This window comes from Nipponia nippon, unplaced genomic scaffold, assembly GCF_047370975.1.
Source record: "Nipponia nippon isolate SJK-2023a ecotype South Korea unplaced genomic scaffold, ASM4737097v1 scaffold_31, whole genome shotgun sequence".
Lineage (NCBI taxonomy): Eukaryota > Metazoa > Chordata > Aves > Pelecaniformes > Threskiornithidae > Nipponia > Nipponia nippon.
The window spans coordinates 1,240,050-1,261,865 of NW_028262349.1; the positions used below are offsets into that span (position 1 = coordinate 1,240,050).

At 56.8% G+C, this 21,816-nt stretch overlaps 1 protein-coding gene across 5 annotated transcripts in view; it reads left to right on the forward strand.

Moving 5' to 3' along the window:
* The window catches only part of GNG7 (G protein subunit gamma 7), a 79,828-nt gene extending 59,359 nt beyond the window's left edge, over nt 1-20,469 (forward strand). For all 5 annotated transcript variants that reach the window (XM_087769216.1, XM_087769215.1, XM_087769218.1 and 2 more), the window contains 2 exons: nt 12,242-12,359; nt 15,794-20,469. In XM_087769216.1, coding sequence (XP_087625342.1) covers nt 12,279-12,359; nt 15,794-15,919 — 207 coding nt within the window. In that variant the 5' untranslated portion in view covers nt 12,242-12,278 and the 3' untranslated portion in view covers nt 15,920-20,469. The remainder of the gene's footprint in view (nt 1-12,241; nt 12,360-15,793) is intronic.
* Nucleotides 20,470-21,816: the final 1,347 nt, after the last annotated feature.

The following is a 21,816-nucleotide window of genomic DNA, read 5'->3' on the forward strand; positions in this document are numbered from 1 at the left end:
GGTCCTCGCAGTATTTGCCTTGAATTCTTATTTTAGGGTTTTCTTGTAATCTTCCTTAAATTCCCTGTGGCTGACTGGCGTGCTAAACATGCGATCCTGGTTTGGGGAGAAGCAAAACAAGTTGGAGATAATAAAACCTAAAAGCATTCTGCTCACAGCTTGCAGGCAGAGAGGTGGCTTTGGATTTGTCTGAATGCTCGTGCGGCACAGCAGAATGCTGGCTGTTAGGAGGCTCGGGAAGGAGACTTATTCCTGTGATAAGATAACTTTTAAAGGGCGGAATTTTATCTGGGCATTACGGTGACTTGAGAGCGTAGATATGTCGGGGGCTCCTTTCTTTTCACAGCCGTGCATTGCTGATGGGGAAATGCTCTGCTGCTTTCTCCACCAAAACAGCAGCTCTGCCAGCTGACTCAGACCCGTGCCCTCGTCTCCGTTTTCTTTCCTTTTCCCTTATAAAAGAGTTTGGTCTCTCCTTTTGCCATTTCCAACGTAGCCTGGTTTGGGGTCTCCCAGGCAGAAGGTGGAGGCTTGGTGGTAAACTGTGCTGCAAAGCTCGAGAGCGGGCGGCGATAAAGGTGGTGTCTAAAGGAGGAGATTGTGTGGACGCAAACACTAGTGCCCAAGGGGTCTCCGCTTTAAAACAGGGCGGGTTTCTTGCGGCTCTGTGTTTTGGGTGGCTGGCAGTCGTCCTGCCTTGCCCGGTCCAAGTTTTGGTGTGCAGGTCCGGGTACATCTGCCTGTTCCTCGGCTTACAGCGGAAGGCGAGAGCATCGCGTCCGCGTGGTGTTTGAGTTGGTATTGCAGTTCAGGTTTGGGGGTAGATGGATGTGGCTGCCTTAGTCAGAGGGTTCTCCCTCTTCACACATTTGCTTATCTGTAGAAAACTCCAAAGTCATTTCAAAACCTTTCCACCCACTCGGCACCCAAGGAGTTGCACAGCGGAGGGAACTGCCAGCCCGGCTGCAGGCTGCTCGCTCAGCTGGGTCATGGCTGATGCCGTAAAATCTGCTGATCTCATGACGAAGTAACTTTTGCACGAGGCCGATAAATTCATGTGGCCTCACGGTGCCGCTGGAAGAGCCTTTGTACGCTCGCTAAGGAAGGGAATGAAACGCTGCACCATGTTAAAGCTTCCCCTGCCCCCTTTAAGTGTCTTGAGTGCTGATGCTCGCAGCGTTTCCCAGCTCAGATCTCGGGAGCTGTGGGAAATTCTCAGGAAGCTTTGTGATATTCAGCCTAAACTTCCCTTTCTTTTATCTCCTCCTGTAACGTCGTAGTCCGGTGCCACGACGCAGCCCAGCTTCCTGCGCAGTCTTTATACCCTCCCGTTGGTGGGGAGCCGCTGTCGAGCCCTCCCAGGCAAGGACAAACTCCGCAGTGGCCCAGCCAGGACCCGCGTGTTTAGTTCTCAACCCGACCGCTAAAATCAGTAAGTCGGTACCTCTTTTCAGGCCGCAGTTGAAGACACAAGCCTGAGGTGGAATTGTGTTTAGAGCCAGGGCAATCTCTGGACTCAAAGACCTGAAAACTTATCCCTAATCACTTCCCAAACGATCGCATATAAAAATAACAACTTAATAGCAAAACCGTGAAGAAGGACTCATCCTTCTTATCGTTTTTAGCGGGATGGTTGGGGTTTGGTGTGCTGGCGTCGTGGCTTTGCTGCTGGAAGGCCAGAGCAGAGCCGCGTGCTTGCCGTGCAGGAGCTGCAAGGACAGATCAATGTATTTCTAGTTTTGCTATTATTAAACCCAGAGGTTTTTTTAAAACATCGGTGTTACTCCTCATAGTCCCTTTTTGGAAAAGAAAGCAGGGGTGCCTCGGTGGGGGTTTTTGTCTGTGACACCACCTGCACTTGAGCGTTGCTTAAGCAAAACACAAATATTCCAGGAGCTGACAGTGGGCGATCTTCAAAAGGCAGACTACAAAAAGATCCTTATGTCGGTGCTCCCTGTGAAGGACTCGTTCTTTGGGTAAGATCACAGAATCTGTGAGCTTGCATTTCATGAAGATGTTTGAAGAGCACGTATTTACTTAAAAGGTCATAAATGTCCTCAAGTTTAAAAATCTTCACAGAAGCGATTAACATTTTGCTGAGATGGTTGTGGAGCAGCAGATTTTAAATGGTCCTTGAAGCAGAGGAATTTCCAACCTGATTTTGAAGAGCAGGGAGGAGGTTCTCCTTCCCACCCGCGAGGGCAGCCGTGCTGGGGAGGAGATCGAGGGTGCTGGGGGGCTCGTGAGCTCTTGCGATGGTTTCTGCAAGCGCGGGGATGGCATTGATACGGCTTAGTCATCTCGGGCTCTGAGAAGTGGAGAGGAAACTGCAGGTGACTGGAAAGGAGCAGATTCAAAGCGAGAGCCCGTAATGCCGTGCCGGGGGGGGGGGGGGGAGAGGTTTTGGGGTGCAGCACCGGCTCCTGCCAGAGCGAGCTGCAGTTTTCCCTCTGCAGAAGCGGCCACTTCTGCAGCAGCGCTGGAGCTGCTCGTGCACAGATCACACCTGCGCTGGCGACTGAAACTGCTGCTGGAGCTTGTTCTGCTTCTCTGCTCCTCCGTTCTTCGGAACCAACTGCTGCTAACGCTGGCCGAGAGCTCCGAGTGTCACAGCTGCGCTGACGCGCACAGAGGACGAGGAGCCACCATGAAATTTTGTGGCCTAATTCTCGTAGCAGCACTCCCGTGGAAGCTGTGAGCGCTTGCTGCTTGCGTGCGGTGATCTGGTTTTCCCCTCTGTACTCTATCTGTGACTGCACTGACCAGAAATGCAAGAAGGATGAGGACGGAGCAGACTTTGCAGTGCAAGTTCTGGTTTATTTACTACCCTCAACCCACAACAGCCCTTAAGCACCTTGACTAAAGCCCAGCTTTGGTTCCTGGTTTAAATTATATGGTAGAGCAATTATTATGTATCTGCCATCTGCATTGTACTGTGGACTAACGCATGAGCCCCGTGGTGGCTCCAGCCCTTCAAGAGGGTAGCCGGATCCCTCCGGGGAGCCTGCCGTGCGGCCTCGGGCCGGCTGGCACGGTTGCTGTTGCAGCCAGTTCTCCTCTGCACCACGAATGCATCTGCAGCTCCCACACACGCAAGCCGAGGAGAAACCTGAAAGCGCATCTGGCTTTGCATTTCCAGCCGGGTGCCTTGCTGGTTGTGTTGCAGCCTCTGGGCGATGGCTCCAGGTAACAACCGATGGAAATACCTTTGCACTCGGCTTTTCTTTTCTTTTTTTTTTTTTTTTTTTTTTAAATGTGTGGTCTAAAAATAAGGTTGGAATGTGCTGCAGTGACTCAGGGTACACGGTCTGCAGCACCGGAGTGGTGATTGTCTGTAATTGCCGTGGCAGTCCTGCCAGCGGTCTCCACCCAGCTGGCACCGAAGCTGCTGCAGATAAATTGGAGAGAAGGGGAGTTGAAAGCCAGGCCTAATACGACAGCGCGAGTTAACTGGGGGGGTTTCAGGCGACCCTGGAAACAAGGTCTCTTGAATGCTCTGCAGCTTAGCTGGCAGATGTGTCCTGCAGGATTTCACGCTCTCTCAGCCAGGTAATTGTTTCCTTTAATGGGAAGGAAATGGAGCTACACGTCTCTAGGGATGCTCTCTCCTTCCAAAATCCTTGGCCAGTTTGAAACTAGAGCAGTTTAAAAGACAAAATCCTTAAGCATTTAATGGATCTTCTAGTAAAGACGGAGCTGCATCAGAGACGCGTGCCCCCTCTCCTACATCTGTACTATGTGCTAGTTGCTGTTAACGTGTGACACGGGTACCCAGGAAGAGCGGCAAGCAGCCGTGCCAGCCTTCTCCTCGAACGGCCGCGCTGCTTGTAAAGCCTCCTCCGAAACGTGGGCAGGAGCTCGTTAGGGCACCAGGGCCCTGCTCCGTGTCACCGTGCACCGCGGCTGGGTGGCTGCTGAGCCCCGCGCCGCTCTGCACGCCTTCGTGCCGCGAGCCCCGGTTTTGCTGGAGAGGTACCGTGCTGTGGGAGTGCTCCCTTCCCGTGCGGAAACCCCGGAGGCTCCGCTCGGAGCTCGGGTTTCTGTGCTGCAACACAACCAGAAAAGCGAACATGTTGCCTTCCCACCCAGGCTGTGCCAAAAAAACCCCAGAGCTCAGGCATGTTGGCTTGGGTTGTTTCCATCTGGAGACAGACATGCCTAGGTATTGGGGCTGGGGGAAAAATAAACCCCAAAAACCAAATTGCTCTCAATATGGACCTGAAATTGAGGATAAGACTTCTCGTGGTCTAGTAATGATGTGATTTTAAGCTTCTAATATGTTGAAAGTGGGCTGGAGTGCAAGGCTCGGCCCCGGTGACAGCAGCTCCGAAGGGTCTGTTGCTGCCGGGCTGGAGCTGCTGGTGGCTTCAGGAGAGACATTAAGTGTCTTAAAATACGTGGCCTAATTACAACAGGTTGTAAGGAGGCTGTAATTTATCTGGGGAGGGACCATGTGAGGGGACTTTTTTGCAAATCTAAAGGAGCTTACGGGCACTTCAGTAACTCCTTTATTGCTAAGGTGAAATGCTTTGGCATCCCTGCCCCTCTGCGCTGCTCATCGTGCCGCTCAGGCTGCCGGTGGTGCGGAATAAGGTGTGGGAAACCAGCTGGATGGTTTCAACACTGAAATGTGGATAAACCCTGCTGCTGAGCAAGAGGCAGAGCGAAGCCCAGTGCTTCCCACCGCTGCCTCTTTAAGGAGCATTTCTCCATCCCGGGATGGCTCCTCGGCCGAGCTCCTCGCTGCGCTCTCCCCGAGTATTGTCCCACGCCATAGAAATCTGGAGGTCTTAAAGGAGGAAAAAAAAAAAAAAAGAAAAAATTGCTGCACTCAGGAAAAAATTCAATAGCTCATTCAGCTGTTAAGCTACTGATGCAGGAAGTGTAAAAGAAAAATGGAGCCTGCTTTGTTCTGCCCAGACAAGGAGTAAATGCCATTGCCCTAACAGCCTTTTTCTGTTCCAAAAAAGCATGAGGTCATCTTTAAAAGCAGTAACCACCAAGCGGGTTTACACTGGGTTACCAGTCCCAGGCTCCCCCTTCGTCCCCCCCCTTTTCCTGGCACCAGTCCGGCTCAGGGCTCGGCGCGGGATCGCTCCGGCGAGGTGCATGTTGCTCCGCTCCCGTGCCGGAGTTGCCGGTGGGCGCCTGGCCCCAGTCCAGGGCCTCGGCAGAGGGGCTGCAGGCTCTCGCCTGGGAGGGAGCTGCTCGATAACGTGGGCCCTTGGCCACTCGGTCCCCGAGCACGGCAGGCTGCGTGCTGGGGGGCTCGCCTCCCCAGCCAGGGTGGGATGCCCTCGGGCTGCCGGGTTCCTGATCCGGCATTGCCCGTGATCGCGTGGGAGGCGGTTTTATGCACCTCTGTGGCTCTGGAGTTGGTGCCATCTCAGTGGCGCGGGATATTTCACCCTCCAGCAAATGCACGTGTGCCGTGCTGCGGTGAAACGCTGCTGGCGGTTGGGCTGCTCTTTAAAAGCACGGTTTGGTTAAGGCTGAGATCCGGGAGCACGTCCCCCTACCCCAACCATCTCCCCGCATCCCTCCATCAGCACGGTGTGCCCTGGCACCTCATCCCACCCGCCCCGTGATGGGAGGGCGGCTGGAAGGCGATGCTCCGGCCAGCCTGGCTGCGGGGTGGGAGCCGTGCGGGCTGCTGGAGCGGTGCTCTCCCGGTGCCTTCCATCGGCCAGCTCGAGCACAGGGACATCCAGAAGCACCAGGCTCATAGGTTTTTTTTTATTTGGGGGGAAGGCAGAAGAAGCATAACTCCGGCAGTTACTCAGATGTTCGCTTGTTTATTTAGCCTGCTAGGAGTGGCTGCTTCCAGCTATGAGAAGTATGGGAAGAATTCAGAAACCAGAGGGATCAGTGCATATTTCTTTCCTAGCGTAATGCTTCCTGCCGTTCGGCTGGAGAGGCTGCGGGTGCGAGCGTGCAGGTGGCACCGATTGCATAAAAGAGAAAGGGTTTTTGTGCCGAGTCAATGATTAACAGTTTTGGGTGTCAGTCTTGCAGCACAGCGCCGTGCATCTCGCCGGGTGCAGATCAGAGGCGTGCTAAGGCAAGCCCGGTTTCTCGGCACGCCACGATGCCGAGGGTGGCAGTTTCATCCTCGTGACCTGGATCCTGTTGTAACGTTTCGGTGCAGCGCCGAGGGCAGGGTGAGACGAAGGGTCCCGCCGTGCATCCCCTGGGACGGAGCGAGGTGCAGGGTGCCGAGCCCTGTCCCGCAGCGACCTTGCTCCGTGCCACGGGGCTCCGTGATCCCTTGCCTCCGAGTGGAGCCGGGAAGCGCCGCCGGGGCAGGGCTGGGAAATGGATGAAAGGGCTGAGCGGGCAAAGCCCTGCTCGGAGCCAGACCAGGATGCTCGGCGGAGGAGGCGTCTGCTCCGACACGGAGCTTGTGCTGAGTCACGGCTCGTCAGAGCCAGCGCTGCTGTCACCGCTGTTGCTGCACGCTTCTGACTCAAGAGCTGCGCTGGTTTTGCTTGGTTTTTTCTCACTAAAGCAGCCCAAATCGTTACCTTTGCAATCTACCTGTACATGAAGAATTAGCTTATGAAAAAGAAAACCTCTGTGAGAAGCGGAGGTGCCTACTCCGTAGTCATAAGTCAGTCTTGCTTTGACGTCAGGGCCGTGCAGAACAGATCCTCGGTACTGAAAGTGCAAAGCAGTCCCGTCGAAATGCTCTTTTCGTGCTTGTCTCAGTGGAAACATTGGAGTACCGATAGTAATGCGCTGCCTGAAGCACCCTGCTTTGTAAACACTGAAAACCTTTTTTTGCTGAAGGTATATGAAGAATGCAAACAGAAGAAATCTGCTTTTGTAGCGCTTATTGTGATCCTTTAAATTCTTTTGTTTAGTGATGAAACCTGATCTAGACGAGGGCATTTGTGGTTGCCCTTCAGTCAAAGACTGAGCTGATGCAGGACAGTTATGAGCATCCTGACCTGCTTTCGCTTCATAATAGGCAAACCAGTTTAAAACAGCAAATCCTGATCGCTCCAGAATTTATCCTAACTGAACTGTTGGGACTCTGTCCCCCAGTGCTTTTCCTAAAATAGGAAAAATAGTGCTCCCAGGATGTTTGCGCTGCAGGCAAATCATAACTCGGGACTTGTTGCTTCCTTCTGGAGCCTGCTCTGCCCCTCGCCTGCGCTCCTGGCTCCCTCTTTACTTGCTGCAAGGTTTCATAACCCTCCCTCGCTTGGCGTTGACCTTGAAACACCACTGGAATATGTATCATCGCCCATGCTCTTGTGTTCTCTTAATTTTTATTAATTTTCAGTGTTTAACTTTCTGCAGCAGTGTTTTTCATACGCCGTCCTACAACCACATAGGTGTGAAACCTTGCTGCAGCCCGAGCCCTGCTAATGCCTCCGCAGTCTGGGATCTGCAGCCGCCTGCCAGATCGCTCCGCTGCTGGAGGAACAGGGACGGCAGCCCAGAGAGTTGCAAGACCGTCCGATGACTTCAGCCCTCCTGGAATTGCTTACACGACAGCGTGAAAAATGCACGCCGAGTTAACGTTGCGTTAACGCAATAGGAGTCGTTTCCAAAAATTGGGTTGTGCTCTCTGGGCAGCGCTGCCCTTCCCAGGAACGCTGCCGGGGAGAAGTGGAAGACGGATTAGCCAGGAGGGCAGAAGGTGCCTTGGCAAAGATGCGGGAAGATTTATTTCCTGCTGAATGATGTCTGTTCGTGACTCAGCAACGCGAGCGGCGTTGTTGTTCTGCAGGGTCATAGGAGATACCGGGAAAGGAGAACTCTGCCCTGGCCAGCCGCCGGCCGCTCTCTGCGGGCAGGGGCGGGAGGAGGTCGGTCGTGGCCAAGCACCGAAGGCTTCGCCCGCCTTGCAGGAAGGAAGCCTGGCCGGAGGGATCATTTCTCTGCGGTCAGATGACAGAACGGAGGCAGGAGGATCTGCGCGAGACCTGGGTGTCCCGACCGTCCTGTGCTTCCTCCCCAGGCCCAGCTGCAGACGTCGCTTCCCCCTCCTTTTCCAAATGCTGATTTCTTTAAAACAAAGATTGGAAAAGGGACGACGTAGCTGTGTCCTGCGTGTCATCCTGGTTTGCATCACGCATACTTTACTCCGCATGCTTCTGTATGGTTTTTTTCCAAATACCTTTACCTCATGAGTTATTTACGCACCCGTATAAGTCTGCTGAATGACATTGTTAAAGCTTGTTTTGGCTTTTAAAACGTCCCAAGGACGCCCTTCGTGTGCCACGCAGGAACCCACTGGGTCTTTTGTATCGACGGTCTCCAGTTGCTAATGACGCGCTCGGTTAATTATTCACCAAGGGAACAGAAGCTGCTTTGAAACTCCCACTGGGCAGAGCGGTCCTGGAGCGAGGCCGGGCTACCTGACCCACGCCGGACTCAAGCGACGCAGGTCCCGCTGCGGCTCTGCAGAGCCTGGGACCACGCGGCTGCGGAGCCGGTGCGGACCCAACCTGTGCCGACAGCCGGGAGTGGGAGCCGCTGAGGAGCCTTAGGGATGCACGGGATGGGCAGCCGCCGCGGGCTGCAGCTGGAGGAGGATTTTGCGTTCAGCAAAACTCCTCTTGACCTTTCTGAGAGCTCGGCTGCTGAAATTTGTACTTGGATATTTAAAACACCGCAAGAGGAACTGCGCTGTCAGCACGGCGTGCCGGGAGCCACTCGCCCGGTTCCCCCGAGGGAGCCCTGTGCCATTGCCGCCGGGTGACGGTGGCCAAGGAGGAAGTAGAAGCTGCTGCTGCAGATTTTGGTGCTATGAAACCTCTACCCCTGTGCTCAGCGGGGATCGATGCTGCTCTTCACGCCTGGGAGAGGCAAAGCGCACTGCTGCCGTAGGCAAGGCAGGGTCTCGCTGGATGGCGGTGGCGGGCTGGAGAGCGCTCGGCAGCGCAGGGGCAGGGGGAGGCAGGCGCCTGCCTGCTTGGATGCTGCAATGGCCCAAGTAAAGCAGCATTTCTGATTCACAAGTGTTGCTTTCGCTTTGCAAAGACTCCATGAAACCAGGCTCCAGGGAGTAAAACTTCTCCCCCTTGCCAAGGCCTTTTCAGACAGTCGTTTGGTAATTGCTGCCGCGCAGCAGGGCTCTCTCCACGCTGTACTTAGTAAAAGGCATCGTTCCTCAGCCAGGCTGGTGTCCCGCATGCAGCGTGAGCCGCGGGATGCTGCGGGGACGGGGACGCGGGCTGCGCGTCTCCCAGCGCTGCGGCAGAAGTTCCCTTAAGGAACTCGCCCTGGACTGATTCATCGGCCTTCTTCCATAAACAGGAAGCCGGGAAAGTACAAGCAGGTGATCTCCTGCTGCTGCAAACACAAATTACATCTGATTGCTTGTATTTTTTTTTTCCTCCAGCTGCCTGCTAACTCTTTATCCAGGTGAAGGATTGTTTTGTCAATGAGGAGTGAACTCTTGGCAGTGGGGAGGTCTTTCAAGTTCACGGTACAGATTTAGAAAGAGCTTGACTTAGAGCTCTTCCCTGGTCCTGATGCTGCCTGCGCTGTTCTGGAGCGCTCAAGATAACTGCTCTCACCATAGCAGGTGCTGTTAGCAGGGCTGTCTTTGGAAAAGCAGATGATAAGATGGCCGCAAGTAGCTGCGTGTGCGCTAGCTGCCTAACGGGCAAAGCTTCCCTGCTTTTTCCAGGGATTAATGACATGAAAATTGACAGCAGCGCTAGTGCAGCCGCGGTCCAGCTCTTGCTCAGCCTGCGTAGGGAATCACAGCGGCCTTGGACACGAGCTGCTGTTCCGAAATCCCAAAGAGCTCGGAGGGCTGGGGTCTGGATGGCACTTGATGCTGAAGGAGCAAGCTGTATCCCAGATAAAGCGTTCCCACCTGGAGGTGCTGCTTTTTCATGGAAAAGAGAGCAGAGCGGAGCGTACCCCGTGCCGTGTCAGGAAGGCCGGGACCAGCACCCATCCGCCGTGCCAGGCGAGGTAGCTCGTTGTGTGTGGTTTGGCATCCTGACGTGGGACTTTGGGTGCTGGCTGAGCTCGTTGTAGGACTCTGGACCCTTTGGTGAAAGACACGGTGCCGTCTCACCGGGGCCCGAATCTCTGAGCTCAGGTGTGAGACCGGCACTGCTAGCACCAGGGCATCCTGCTTCGCTGCAAACGGGCCGAGTCTCTCTCTTGCAGCACTGTGGCTTAGGAAATCGGGGCAGGAGAGGAGGATCCTTCCCCGGGGACCAGCCTGCTTCCTTCTCCCAGTTTCCACAGTACCAGACTTTATTTCAACAGCGTGGCTTCCCATGTCGTCCTGACTAACATCTTCCAGGACTCGAGAGGCGGAGATTTCCGAATACCCCTGCTAGTTCAGGGAATCGTCTCATGGCGGAGTTGGCGGCACGGGCCAAAGCACCGTTTGTTTTCTCCCGCAGCGTTCGGTGTTGCAAACGAAGCTGAGTGCCGTACAGGGATTGAGAAGTTCAGCACACGTTGCATGCTGCTGCCAAGCAAAATAATCCCCAAGAGTGCCGTTGTGGGCTGGAATAAACTCCCTTAATGTCTAAACGTAGGCGAGACAGCTCGAGTCTGCTAGGGTTTTAGATGGGGCAGACACTCCCCCCTCTCCTCCCCCCAGTAAAGGCAGCAGTTCAGCCTTGCTTTGAAGCCGCCGGTCCGGGGGAGAAGACTGCAGGAGTCTCTAATTAAAGCTAGCACAGAAGGGCTGCAGTGGGCGGCTGGCTGGGGCGCTGGGAGCGCCGCTGGGAGCTGCCCCTCTGTTTGCTTTGGCTCTTCCCTCCTCCCAGCATCATCTAATGGTTTGTCGGGGGGTGGTACTCGCTGCAGCCCTCTCCCCCCGTTCCCCGCCATTGCCGAATGGTCAGGGGCTGAGTCACTGCCGGCAGGGCAAGGAGGTGACTTTTCCTGACACCCCTGCAGCAGCCCCACGGAGATGATCATAAAGAAATGGCCCGAGATCGGTGTCTGGCCAAGGGGGTCAGGCTGGGACGGCGTGGCCAGAGCTGCCCTCCGGCGTGCTGCAGCCCTGGCTGCTGCCCCGCGGCTCTGGCCTGAGTGACGGTGATGGATTATGTCGGTCTCGTAGACAAACTTCTTCAGTTGCTGCTTTTAAATTTTGAGGAAGGTTGTCTGACTGCCTGCGTTCTCCCTGCCGGGGCGCCCAGCTGCAGCGTGGCGGTCGCAGGGACACGGCCCCCCGTGCAGGTTGCACCCGGCCAGGTGACAGGTACATTAAAGCCTCACGATCAGCGCAGCCGGGGATGGGTGCGGAGTTTGGCAGCTGGACGGGGTCCACGAGCCCCTCAGAGACCGGCCGCCTGGTGCACGGGAAGGAGTTGTGCTTCGGCAAAGCTCCGGTCCCGCTCCGCTCTGGCTCCGGCTCGCCCTGTGGTGCTCTCTTTGTTTCCATGTTCAGCTGGGCCCGTATTTTGCACCATTTTTGTGGAAGGTTCATTTGAGACGTGAGCGATTGGTGCCTCGTGCTTTCCTATCCCCCGTGTCTGTGCCCGTGCCTCGCTGCCTGTCCCCTGCTTCCATCCAGTGCTCTGGCATCTGAGAAACCTCTGCCCCTTGCCTGAGCCCTGACTTGCCACCTACCACCCGGCCTGGCACCGTATGTCGCTCTTATTTTCTTACTCTACTTTTATTCAGGGATATCGATTTGCAAAATGATGGATAAAGAGCAGAGGTCTGAGTTTGTACAGTATCGAGCCTTTCTAGTGGCTGCTTGGAGCCTCATTGTGCAGAGGAAATCCTGCCACGGGACTCGGGGCAGGACGGGGGCAGCGGTGCAGCGAGCAGATGAAAAGCGAGGGTGAACATCCCGGAGCTGTGAGCGGTCGCGGTCGAGCAGCGTCCCTGTCCACCTTCCCCCGCCTGGCTCGCTGCGAGCGGTGCACGGCAGGTTGCGTTGGCTGGAAAATTTCTGTTTTTCCGGCTTTTCCAGCCGGTCAGTTGAATGCATCTGGCAGGACTTTCTGCAGAAAAAGTTTCATTTTTCCCCTCTTGTCGGCAAGTTTCTGTTTAGTTTTTTTCAATCAAAAACAAAAAAAAAGCCTGAAGAGTGTGCACCAAGAGTGCTGTTTAAAGGAAAGGAGAACTTGCAGCAAAATCAGGAAGCGTTAAGTTGGAGTCATCAGTTTAGAGCTCGTGGAAGCCCTTTGCACGTGCCTGCCAGCAAGGCCGTGCTGCACAACCCGTTTCGAGGTGGCGCACGGTGGCGTGGCGGCTTCGTGCACGATGCCGACCCCCCTCTCCCCTCCTTGTTTTGCAGTATTCTCGCGTGCTGGGCCTGGAGCCGATGGCAGACAATGTCAACAACTAACAACATAGCGCAGGCCCGGAAGCTGGTGGAGCAGCTCCGCATCGAAGCCGGCATCGAGAGGATCAAGGTGAGCGCAGGAGCTGGAGCAGCGCGACACGCGTTGCGTCTGGGGTGGGCAGGGAGGGAGCGGGAAGGGTCCTTGGGCAAGTGCTTTGGGATTTCTCCGACCACGTGCATCCTGCTGCCGTGTCTCCGGCTCAGATATTGCGGCATTTCTAGACGAGCCCCCTTCCCGCAGGCACTGCTCATACTGGGAGGTAAGGTCGCAGCCTGGGCAGCTTCTCCCAGGTGTTAGAGGTGATGGCGTGGTCCGAGGGCGGACCAGCCGCTGGAGGGAGTTCCTGGAGCTCAGCTGGGCACATGCAACCTGTGAGGACATGGAAGCTGCCAGGGCCGGACCCAGCAACGCTCTGCCAGGCCTGCTCACACGTGTTCCAGTCTCATTGCCCCGTTTTTTCGCAGGAGGGCTTCACGGTCCGTATGCAGTTTCTCTCAGAAAGTTGCTGCCTGCAGTTATTTCTCAGCTGCTGCATTCTTGCAAATGAAAAAGGATGCTGGCACGCCTTCGCTCTGGTTTGAGGCACGTTTATGGTAGAGCTAGGGAAGGTTAATTTTGTGCTGCAGTTGTCCAGGATAGCAAACCAGAGTCTATTCTCAGCTGTGTGCTGGCTCACCAGCAATCTGCTGGGGCAGCGAAGGAGCCCCAGAAATAAAGCTCCCTCTGGCCCTGGGGGGTTGGAGCCGGTAACGTGCTCAGCGCCACAGCCTCCCCTGAGAGTCGGAGACTGGATCCTCCAGGAGCTTTCACTCTATTCTGGGAACCAGCTCGGTGATTGCGGTACCGGGGCTCGTTCAGCCACGTGAGCTCTGGAGAGGAGCCCTTGCTGGAGACAAATACTAGCGTGTGGGCAGCAAGTCCCGGCTCCGCCAGCAGGAAACCCCAGGGCACTCTCTGAATTTACACCTCTTAAGCCACAGAGGAACCACACTCATCACCCAGCTCTGCTGCCCTGCTGCCTGCGTCTGGGCTTTGCCTGGCTGGGTCGGGCCGCTCCGCTGCCCGTCCCTCCCAGAAGCTCCCCGGGAGGGGAGAGACGAGATCCGTTCATGGAAAGTCACTTGTCGGTTAGTCAGGCAAAGGAAAGCCCCGTGCGTGGTGATGAAAGGCACAGTGAAACTGAAATACTGTAAAACGCATAAGTGTTAAATCCACCTGATAGTTTTTAATTCGGTTTCCTGGTCAAAGAATGTTTTCTTTGACTTCTGGTCCCTGCTGCTTCTGCAGCAACAGGTCCTTCGTCATCTCCGGTTCTGATGTGCAGGAGCTGCTGCTGCTTTGAATATTTTTTTTTTTTTTTTTAAAGCCATGAGGTTTTGTAGCTGTTTTTAGGACCACCACTTTCCAGACTCCAGTGATGCACCCATCAGCGAGGCCATTTTAGGGAACACAAAATAAATTACAGGTCTTCCCCCAGCACAGCCGTTGCTGACGCTCCTAAGAATTACCGCGTCTCAGCTCCAGGATCCCAAATGGTGCACGCCGAGGAGGAAGGAGGGTGTGTGTATACTTAGCGACCTTTGTAGCTGTGACCATCTTAAATGCTTTGCTGGGAAGGAACAACAGCGGCGGGACCACAACATGCTGCTATTTAGGCTGAGTGGAGAAGATGTGCTGTCTGGGCGAGCTTTCAATAATGCCGTGATCCGCAAACCCAGCTCTCGGGTGAGCGTGCCAAGCCAGCCAGCTCCTAAGTACAGCGTCAAACGAGTCCTGGCTCCTCCGGCTCCTGCTCTCCCTACCTCACAGCCGAGGTCGGCGAGACGTGCGTTTGCCTGCAGAGAAATGAGCCGATAGCTTCGGAGATGAGGGGAGCGGGCTGCCCCGTGAGCCGTGGGTGAAGGTGTGCCCGCAGCGAGAGCGGCAGCCTGAGGAAAGCCCTGCCATTCCTCCCTGCGAGGTCTGACCGAGCACCCGGCGCTGCCGTCGAAGCACAGCCCTGCCACCGCACCGCGATTCTTCTCCTCCCCAGCCCGAGCAGCCCGTACACCTGCGAGAGAAGGGCCAGGTCTGGCTCGTCCTTCCCTTCGTTCGTGCAGCTGAAGCTTTAAGAGGAGCGCGGAGGTTTCCAGGCCGCTTGCTCTCATAACAGGTTCAGCCATGCTCCCAGCAAGCTAATCTCTTTCCCTCGCTTTGCTCTGGGATTAGGAGTAATTACTGTCTTATGTGAGTAATAGGGTTAAGGTAGAGCCTTGACCTCGTCTCTGCAGAGCAGTTCTGCTGTTGGATCCCAGTGTATGTGCTAAGTGTGTTTAATGCAGGCCAGCAGCAGTCGGTGTTCGTTAGAAGCGTTCGTTACTGGTTAGGACTTGAATACTTAATATTGCAGTAATACCTAGCGACTCCCGCCAAGGTCTGCTGCAGTCTCTGGACCTGCCTTTCCAGGAGACACCAAAAAAAGGAGGAGGGAGCCCACCCTGTGGTGTGGAAGCACAGATTAAGTGGTTTGCCCGAAGCTGGAGAGAACTGGGGTTTTGTCGCGAGCGCCGTTTCTCCTCGCTGCGTGCTCTCGCTCGCCGCTGAAAGGTTTAATAACGACAGCGCGCAACTGCACGTTCCTGCTGGGCAGGTTGCATCGCTCCGCAGGCAGCAGCGCCTGCCGCGCTGGCCGTGAGCCGCAGCATCCTCTGCGAGGCTGTGGACTGCGGTGAGCCCCGGCAGTGCCGCAACGTCCCCCGAAATCACGGCTCGGCTCAGCTGAGAGGGGTGAGTCGCCCCGGTGCCCAGCAGCCACGGAGATCCCTGCTGCTGTAAGGCTCTGCAGCTGCAACAGGTCACATCTGGGCCTTCCAGATGTGGTTGGGTTGCATCTGTGCTCTGTGTTCGCCTTGTGTTCACCCAGCTATTAAGTTAATGAAAAAAAAAAAAGGGGTTGCTGTTGGTCTCCAGAGCTGCTGGCACCTCCCTGCCTGGGCCCTCCCCGTGCCGCCCACCCGCCTCGCTGCGGACGGTGCAGCTGCGTCACTCGCCCACCGCCGTGGTCCCCTCTCTGCCGGGCTGCTCTGGGCTCTCAGTTCCCAGAAGACATCTTTGAACTAAAATAAACAGAGCCTTAAGTAATAGTTTCTAACAGTTTCAAAACCTCCATTTTTAACATCAGAGGATGGCCGCTCTCAAGCCGGCTTTTTTTCCTTTCTTTTTTATCCCAAAGCCCTTGGAAATGAGGACAGTAATATCTTCTCTTAAATCTGTTGCTCTCGGCTGGGAGTATTTTCCCCGTACTCATCGCTTTATTTATCTCAGACCTTGCAAACTATTTTTTCCGTGCCCGTTTCCCCTTTTCATTTGTCGCCATCTCCGCAAAGTTTCTGTTACGAAAAGCTGAGCGTTGGCTCTCTTCCTCCCCGCGGAGCCTGGGAAGCGGTCGCTGGCGCTGCGTGGGCTGAGCTCTGCGCCTTCACCTGAACGTTCTCACTAACCTTCTGCTTTCTTGCAACATTTAGGTCTCGAAAGCGTCTTCCGAGCTAATGAATTACTGCGAGCAACATGCCAGGAACGACCCGCTGCTGGTTGGAGTGCCCGCCTCGGAGAATCCTTTTAAGGACAAAAAGCCTTGTATCATCCTATAGCTTTCCTCGCTCCGGCGCGTGCGATCTCTCAGGCAGGGCACCGTTCTCCATCGACTGAAACCAAGCTACAAACTTACAACTGCGCCGAGGGGTAAACACTAAATGTTGGATTCAAATAGAATTTAAATCTCAAAAAAAAAAAAAAAAAAAAAAAAAATTGGCAGGTGGTTTAGGGAAGAGTGTCTGCTCCTGGGCCGGTGCCGCACTGAGAGGGGTCCAAATTTAAAAACAGGGAAAAAAAAACCAGGGTTGAGGGGTGGGGGGAGTATTTTTAATAGCGACGTTCGAGATTGGTACCGGGGTGGTGCAGGCAGTGGGGGTTTTTATTGCATTTGTCAATGGGATGCAAGACCTGAGTATCGGGACCTGGCCGGCAGGAGCTTTGAACAAAGCTCTCAGTGGGTCCGATCCAATTAGTTTCCGATTAGCGCGTCGTTCCAAGAACTCGCTCTGTTTCTTCAGAGGGAACAAGGGAGAAGGGCCCAGGCGGGGACCTGTTTTGTAGAAAACTAATACAAAAAAGACAAGAAACCCCAACCAAAACGCGGCTGGAAAACCTGCTGTTGAAAATGGATGAACCGAGGCCGGGGGGAGGAGGATGGAGGCCGGGGGGCTCCCTCCCCGGGCCGAGGGGATGGCACCGCGGCGGAACGCTCTCTGGCGTCGGATCCATCGGCCGAGAGGGTTTCGGTGAGCGGCGTTAGGGAGCCCGAGGCATGGGGGAGGCCGGGCTCGAGCCCCTCCGATCGCTTCTGGGTTTTCTCTGTGCTGTTACCACTGTTTTTCCCAAACGGGACTGTACCGGGGGCGGGGGGAGGGAAGGGGCTTTCTGTTGTGCAGTATCATGTGAGAAATCTTTTAAAATTGCCCTTTTGGAGAGTCTCAGTCCAAAACACTAAAATTGGCAGATTTACTAGCATTTCCCACCTCCCTTTTTCTCACCGGGAGTGGCAAGTGGAATTCGTTCCACTAAACCCAGTTAATTCGGGGAGGTGAGGGTAAGGCTGTAGAAGAAATAGTTCGGTTCCCATCCCTTGGAAATCTTGAAATGTGATTTAAACGGGGAGCACTTTGTTCACCGCTGTTAAACGCACGCGCCGCAGAGCCGGGGATCACCTGGCGCGGAGCAGCCCGCGAGGAAGAGGAGACAAGCAGGCGAGCCTTCCTCCCGCCGCCCGCCACAGAGCCCTGCGGAGCGATGGCAGCGACGGAGCCCGGCGGCTCCGTGCAGCTCCGTGCCAGGGCAGGCGGATGCTCGGGAGAAAGATCAGAGCTCAGGGACGTCCCACCGCGTCTCCCCGCGTCGCCGGAGCTGCCGGCGCGGCATTGCTCACGGCTTCCAGCTCTGGCAGGGAGAGGACGGGTCCCCTGCGTTGGGTTTACGTGACCGAGCCCGGTCTGCGTCGGCAGGGCAGGGCCCGGGGCTCGGCAGCTCCTCGGGATGGCGAACGCTCCCCGCGGTAGGCAGAGGCACGGTTCGGTTCCCTAACCAGCACACCGGTACCCGTTCCCGGTTATCCTGAACACACCATGCTGGTATCCGAATACAGGCGGTGCTGAGTTTTGGGTTTGGGAAGAGAAGGAAAAAAAAAACAAACCCACACCTGATGTGAAATCCTGGGAATTTTCCCATTCCGCCAGTGCTTTGGATTTGGCTTGAAATGCCACGACCTCCCATTGGGATGGAAACCGCGCGCGGCCGACCCCTTCACGGGACAGGGAGCGCTGCCCGTGGCCGCGGGCAGCCCCTGCGAGAGGGAGGCTGGAGGAGGCCCTCGGGTTCGGCTTTTGAAACCCAAAACCGTGCTCATGCTTTCTGTTGTGGTTCAGCTGGAGGGAGGAAACCTTGCAGCCCATACTGGGTGCTGCGTCTGCTTAGACTGGTCGGGGTCGCTGGTCCGGGCGGGGCGCTGGGAGGCTTTGCTGGCTGCTTTTTGGAGGATGACGGTGTTCCCGGGGCTGTTGCTGGCTCCCATGGCACAGGGAGCTGCGCAGGGCGATGCCGGAGGCCGGCTCGAAGGCAGGGAGAGGAGCAGAGCCCGCGGCCGCGTGGCTGGTACCCGGGGAAGGCGGGTTGGCATCTGCCAGGAGGAAGGGCAGCTTCCGAGGGTCTTCCTCCCGCATGCAGGGGTGGGCGGCGGGGTGTTGGGCTGAGCGCAGCCGGGCCCCCTCCAGCGCCGACCGGCCGCGCAGCCAGCTCGGCAGTGCCGGCGGAGGCCGTGCTTAGCAGAGATGCTCCATTTACACTTCTTGGTTGCAGGTATCTCGCCATGGCTTTTTTTAAGTACGTGATCACTTGCCTTTTTAAATGAAGTTGGGAAAAAAAAAAAGGAAACATGTTTTTAACACTAACGCAAACCGCAGCACCTCCTGTGTACATCTTGCAGCTGCTTTCCCAGGGCCCTTCGCTGAAGGGAGCGTTTTAAACCTCGGGCCCCCGTCCTGGCGCCAGCCTTGGGCCAGGTTTGCTGGCGACCCCCGGATTTCGCCCCGTCCCGCTGCGAGCGTTGCGGGAGGTGGAGCAGAGGGAAGCGGATTTATTTCCCTCCGCGGTCGAGCGTGGCCCCAGCCCTGCTCGCGCCCCAGCCTGGCACCGCGCTGGGCATCATCCGTCAGCCGAGGGCGGCAGCCCCAGCACGGCAACAGGCAACGCCTTTTTGTTGGTGGCTTTTCTTTTTTTTTTTTTTTAAATCCCTCATCCAACGTAACTTCAAGCTCTTGAACGCCGCGTCTGTAGCGGGAAGCGAGCACTGTCCTGAGGTGCGCCTGGGTTTTGCCACAGCAGGGCTTTCTCTTCTCCACGAGGGAATTTCCTCTGTCCTTAATCTAGTACAGTTCCAGCCTTATTTTTCTACTCCAGATTGCTGATTCTTCCTCTATGTTAGAGACCAGTGCATGGTGCTATAGCCGGTGACCCAGGCCAGTGCCCGAGCTGCAGGTCAGCCAGAAAAACCTGCGCTCTGCGTGGCAGCGGGCGAGCGGCCGAGGTTACCGCAGGAGCCGCACGCCGTTCCTCCGCTCGACACCCGGGGCCGCATCCCCCCACCCCGTCGTCGGCTCGCGCTGCCCGAGGGGGGTCCCACCCCGACACCCCGACCCGGGCGGGTGCCAGCCCTGCCTGCATCCCGCCCTCTCCATCCCCCGGGATCGCGACGGGGCGGCTCAGGCCCGCAGTGCCGTGGCTCGCTGAGGGATGCTCTGCCGGTGAACGCCACGGGATGCTTTGCCGGCGAAGCCAACCAGGCGCGCCACGGTCCAGCAAATCGGGGTCCGTCTGCCTCCCCTCTCGTCCTTCCACCCACCTGGGCCGCGCTCATCCCCGGTGTCTCGCCCGAGCCGGGCGGCAAGTTTAGGTTCAGCGTGCGGCCGGAGCCGGGGGAAGGGGGCAGGGAGCATCCTTGGGGTCCCCTGGGCGCCTGGGGACGGGGCTGGGGGCTCCCGGCACGGGGATGCCGAGGGGCCGGCAGCAGCAGGGGCCTGCCAGGAGCCGAGCGGGGCGGGCAGGGGCCTGCCGGCGGGTGCTGGTGTCTCTCAGCGGGCGACTCGTTAGGTGGAAAAATCCTCGACCTTTTATTTTTTTTTTTTGTTTTTATTATTTTTTTCTTCGTCTGAGTAAATCAGTGATCATACTGTAGATGTTTTTGTATAGCATAAATATAAGTGCAAATTACAGTAGTTGCTTGTACTTCGTTAGTGCATTTGCCAAAAAGAAAAAAAAGGAAAAAAAGGACAAAAAAAAGCCACTTTTCAGGACTTTTTAAGTGCTGCAGATGGCGAAGGGGGAGCGGGGAGCCGGGGCCTCCCTTGTGCCGCTGGTGGGGCGTGGGGCAGGCGGTGCCAGCAGCCCCGGCTCCACAAAGGCCTTTTTTTGGACGTAAACACATGCCCAAATCTGTCTGGCGTTTCTTTTTAGCGTGCGGTGAAGCCGTTGCCAAAAATAGAAAGGAGAGAGACTGCGAAAGAAAAGGGAGAGAGGAAACGTTGCTTCTATTTAATTTTTTGGTCCATTTTCCTTGTCCTCCCCTCCCTGTCTCGGGGACCGTCCCAGCGGCACCACCGGAGCCGGGAGACGCCCGGGCACCCGCACGGCACCCGCCGGCGTGGCTGCGAGGCCGGCAGGGCCCAGCGGCTCGGTGCCGGTGCCGGAGCCTCCCGAGCCCGGAGCCGAGCAGATCCCCCTTCCTCCGAGTACTTAAAAAGTCAACTTTATTTAACAAAGTAAAAATAATGCATTTACTTCATTGAACCGAAGCCACGCGTCTGATACTTTGCGCTCTTAATTTTTTCTCTCTGGTCTATTATTATTATTATTATTTGCCAAACTCTGATCTTGTTGCCAAACGCAAATCAAGGTTTGTAAAGACTGTACTTAGGAAGTAATCGGTGTCTGTAACGTAGGCTCCTCATAACGTCTGCATTTTTGGATCTCTGGTTTTTATTTCTGGTGTGCCATAGACCAATTTCTTGCACAGTGTTTAATATTTTGTGGAATTGTTGTTAAGAAGTGAATTGATAACACAATAAAAAGGCTCACTTTTCATTTTGCCAGATCTCCTGCCCAGCCTGCCCTGCGTCTGCGGCGGGGGGACAGCCGCGTCCCCGGTGCGGTGAGTGCCCTTCCCGGAGGAGCGGGGCTGCGGGAAGGGAGGCCCTGGGAGCCGGGGGATGGCTGACCCTCCCTGCTGCTCCCTCCGCAGCTGGCTTCAGCCGAGACCTTCTCGGCCCCGTCCTCGGGGCGTCGCGGCCGCCTGCCCTCTCGCCCGAGGGTGCTGGGGCATCCGAGCGGGTGGGACGGGGCCGTCGCCCCGGGGGCTGCGCGGGATCCCCCCGGGCATCGCGGCCTGCAGCAGCGGCCCCTCGGCGATCCCCTTCTCCCACCCTTCCCATACCACCCTGATGCTCCCCATCGCTGGCGGCTCCTGCCCCGCTGGCTGCGGAGCCGGCCCTTCGGCATCGCCCTCTTTCCGGGAAGCACCGGGGCCCTCCTGTCCCGTGGAGCCGCAGCAAAGCAAAACCAAGAGCAGCGTTTCTTCCCTTTTCGGAGAAAAGGAAGGGGCCTCCGCCTGCCCTGGCAGCGGCCTCGTCTCCCCGCTCGGCTTCCCGGCAGCTCCCACCCAAAGCAGCACCGGGGTCCGGTGCCGGAGCTGGCCGACGGCAGGGAGCACCACGGGGGCTGCGTTCCTGGAAGGCAGCGGCCTCCAGGCCGGCGGCTTTGGGAAGAGGCTTGGAGCAGCTCCTGCCTGCCCGGCCCTGCAGGAATGCGCACTGCTGCTGCGTACGGGCAGTCTGGAGCCACGCTTCCTCTGCGCGTCTGGAATAGCTGGGATTTTTCAGCGTCTGACCCGAGATGTCGAGCTGGGAAGGGCAGCAGCGGGACAGGCAGCGGGACAGGCAGCGGGACAGGCAGCCCTGGCTGCAAACCGCCTGCCTGGCTCTGCCGGACGCTGCTGCCGCAGGTCCGAGCCGTGGTCCTCGGGCTGAGCCCCGTCACCCTGCCCAGGGGATGCCCGACTGCGCCGCTGGGTCTCGGGGGTCCGGCACAGCCCGAGGTGCCGTGTCGGTGCCCCGCGGCTGGGGGGGGATGAGCAGAGCCACAGCAGCAGGGGGTCCCTGCCCCCACCATTCCACAGCTGCTCAAGCTCCCCCAACTTCACTTGAAACGCCGGGACGCGGCGGGGAGGCCGGGAGCTGCTCCCACCTTCCTGGAAACCCGCTTCAAAGCCAGCCCGCCCGGCGCTGGAGCCTGGCAGCACATGAAAGGCCGCCGGACCCTCCTGCCGGCGTGGAGCCGCGGGCTCCGGCACGGGCCAGGATGGCTGGTGGCACAGAGCTGGGAGCGCGGCTAAAAATAACCCGCCCTCCTTCTCAGGGCTATTTTTAGCTTCTCTGCAGCTATA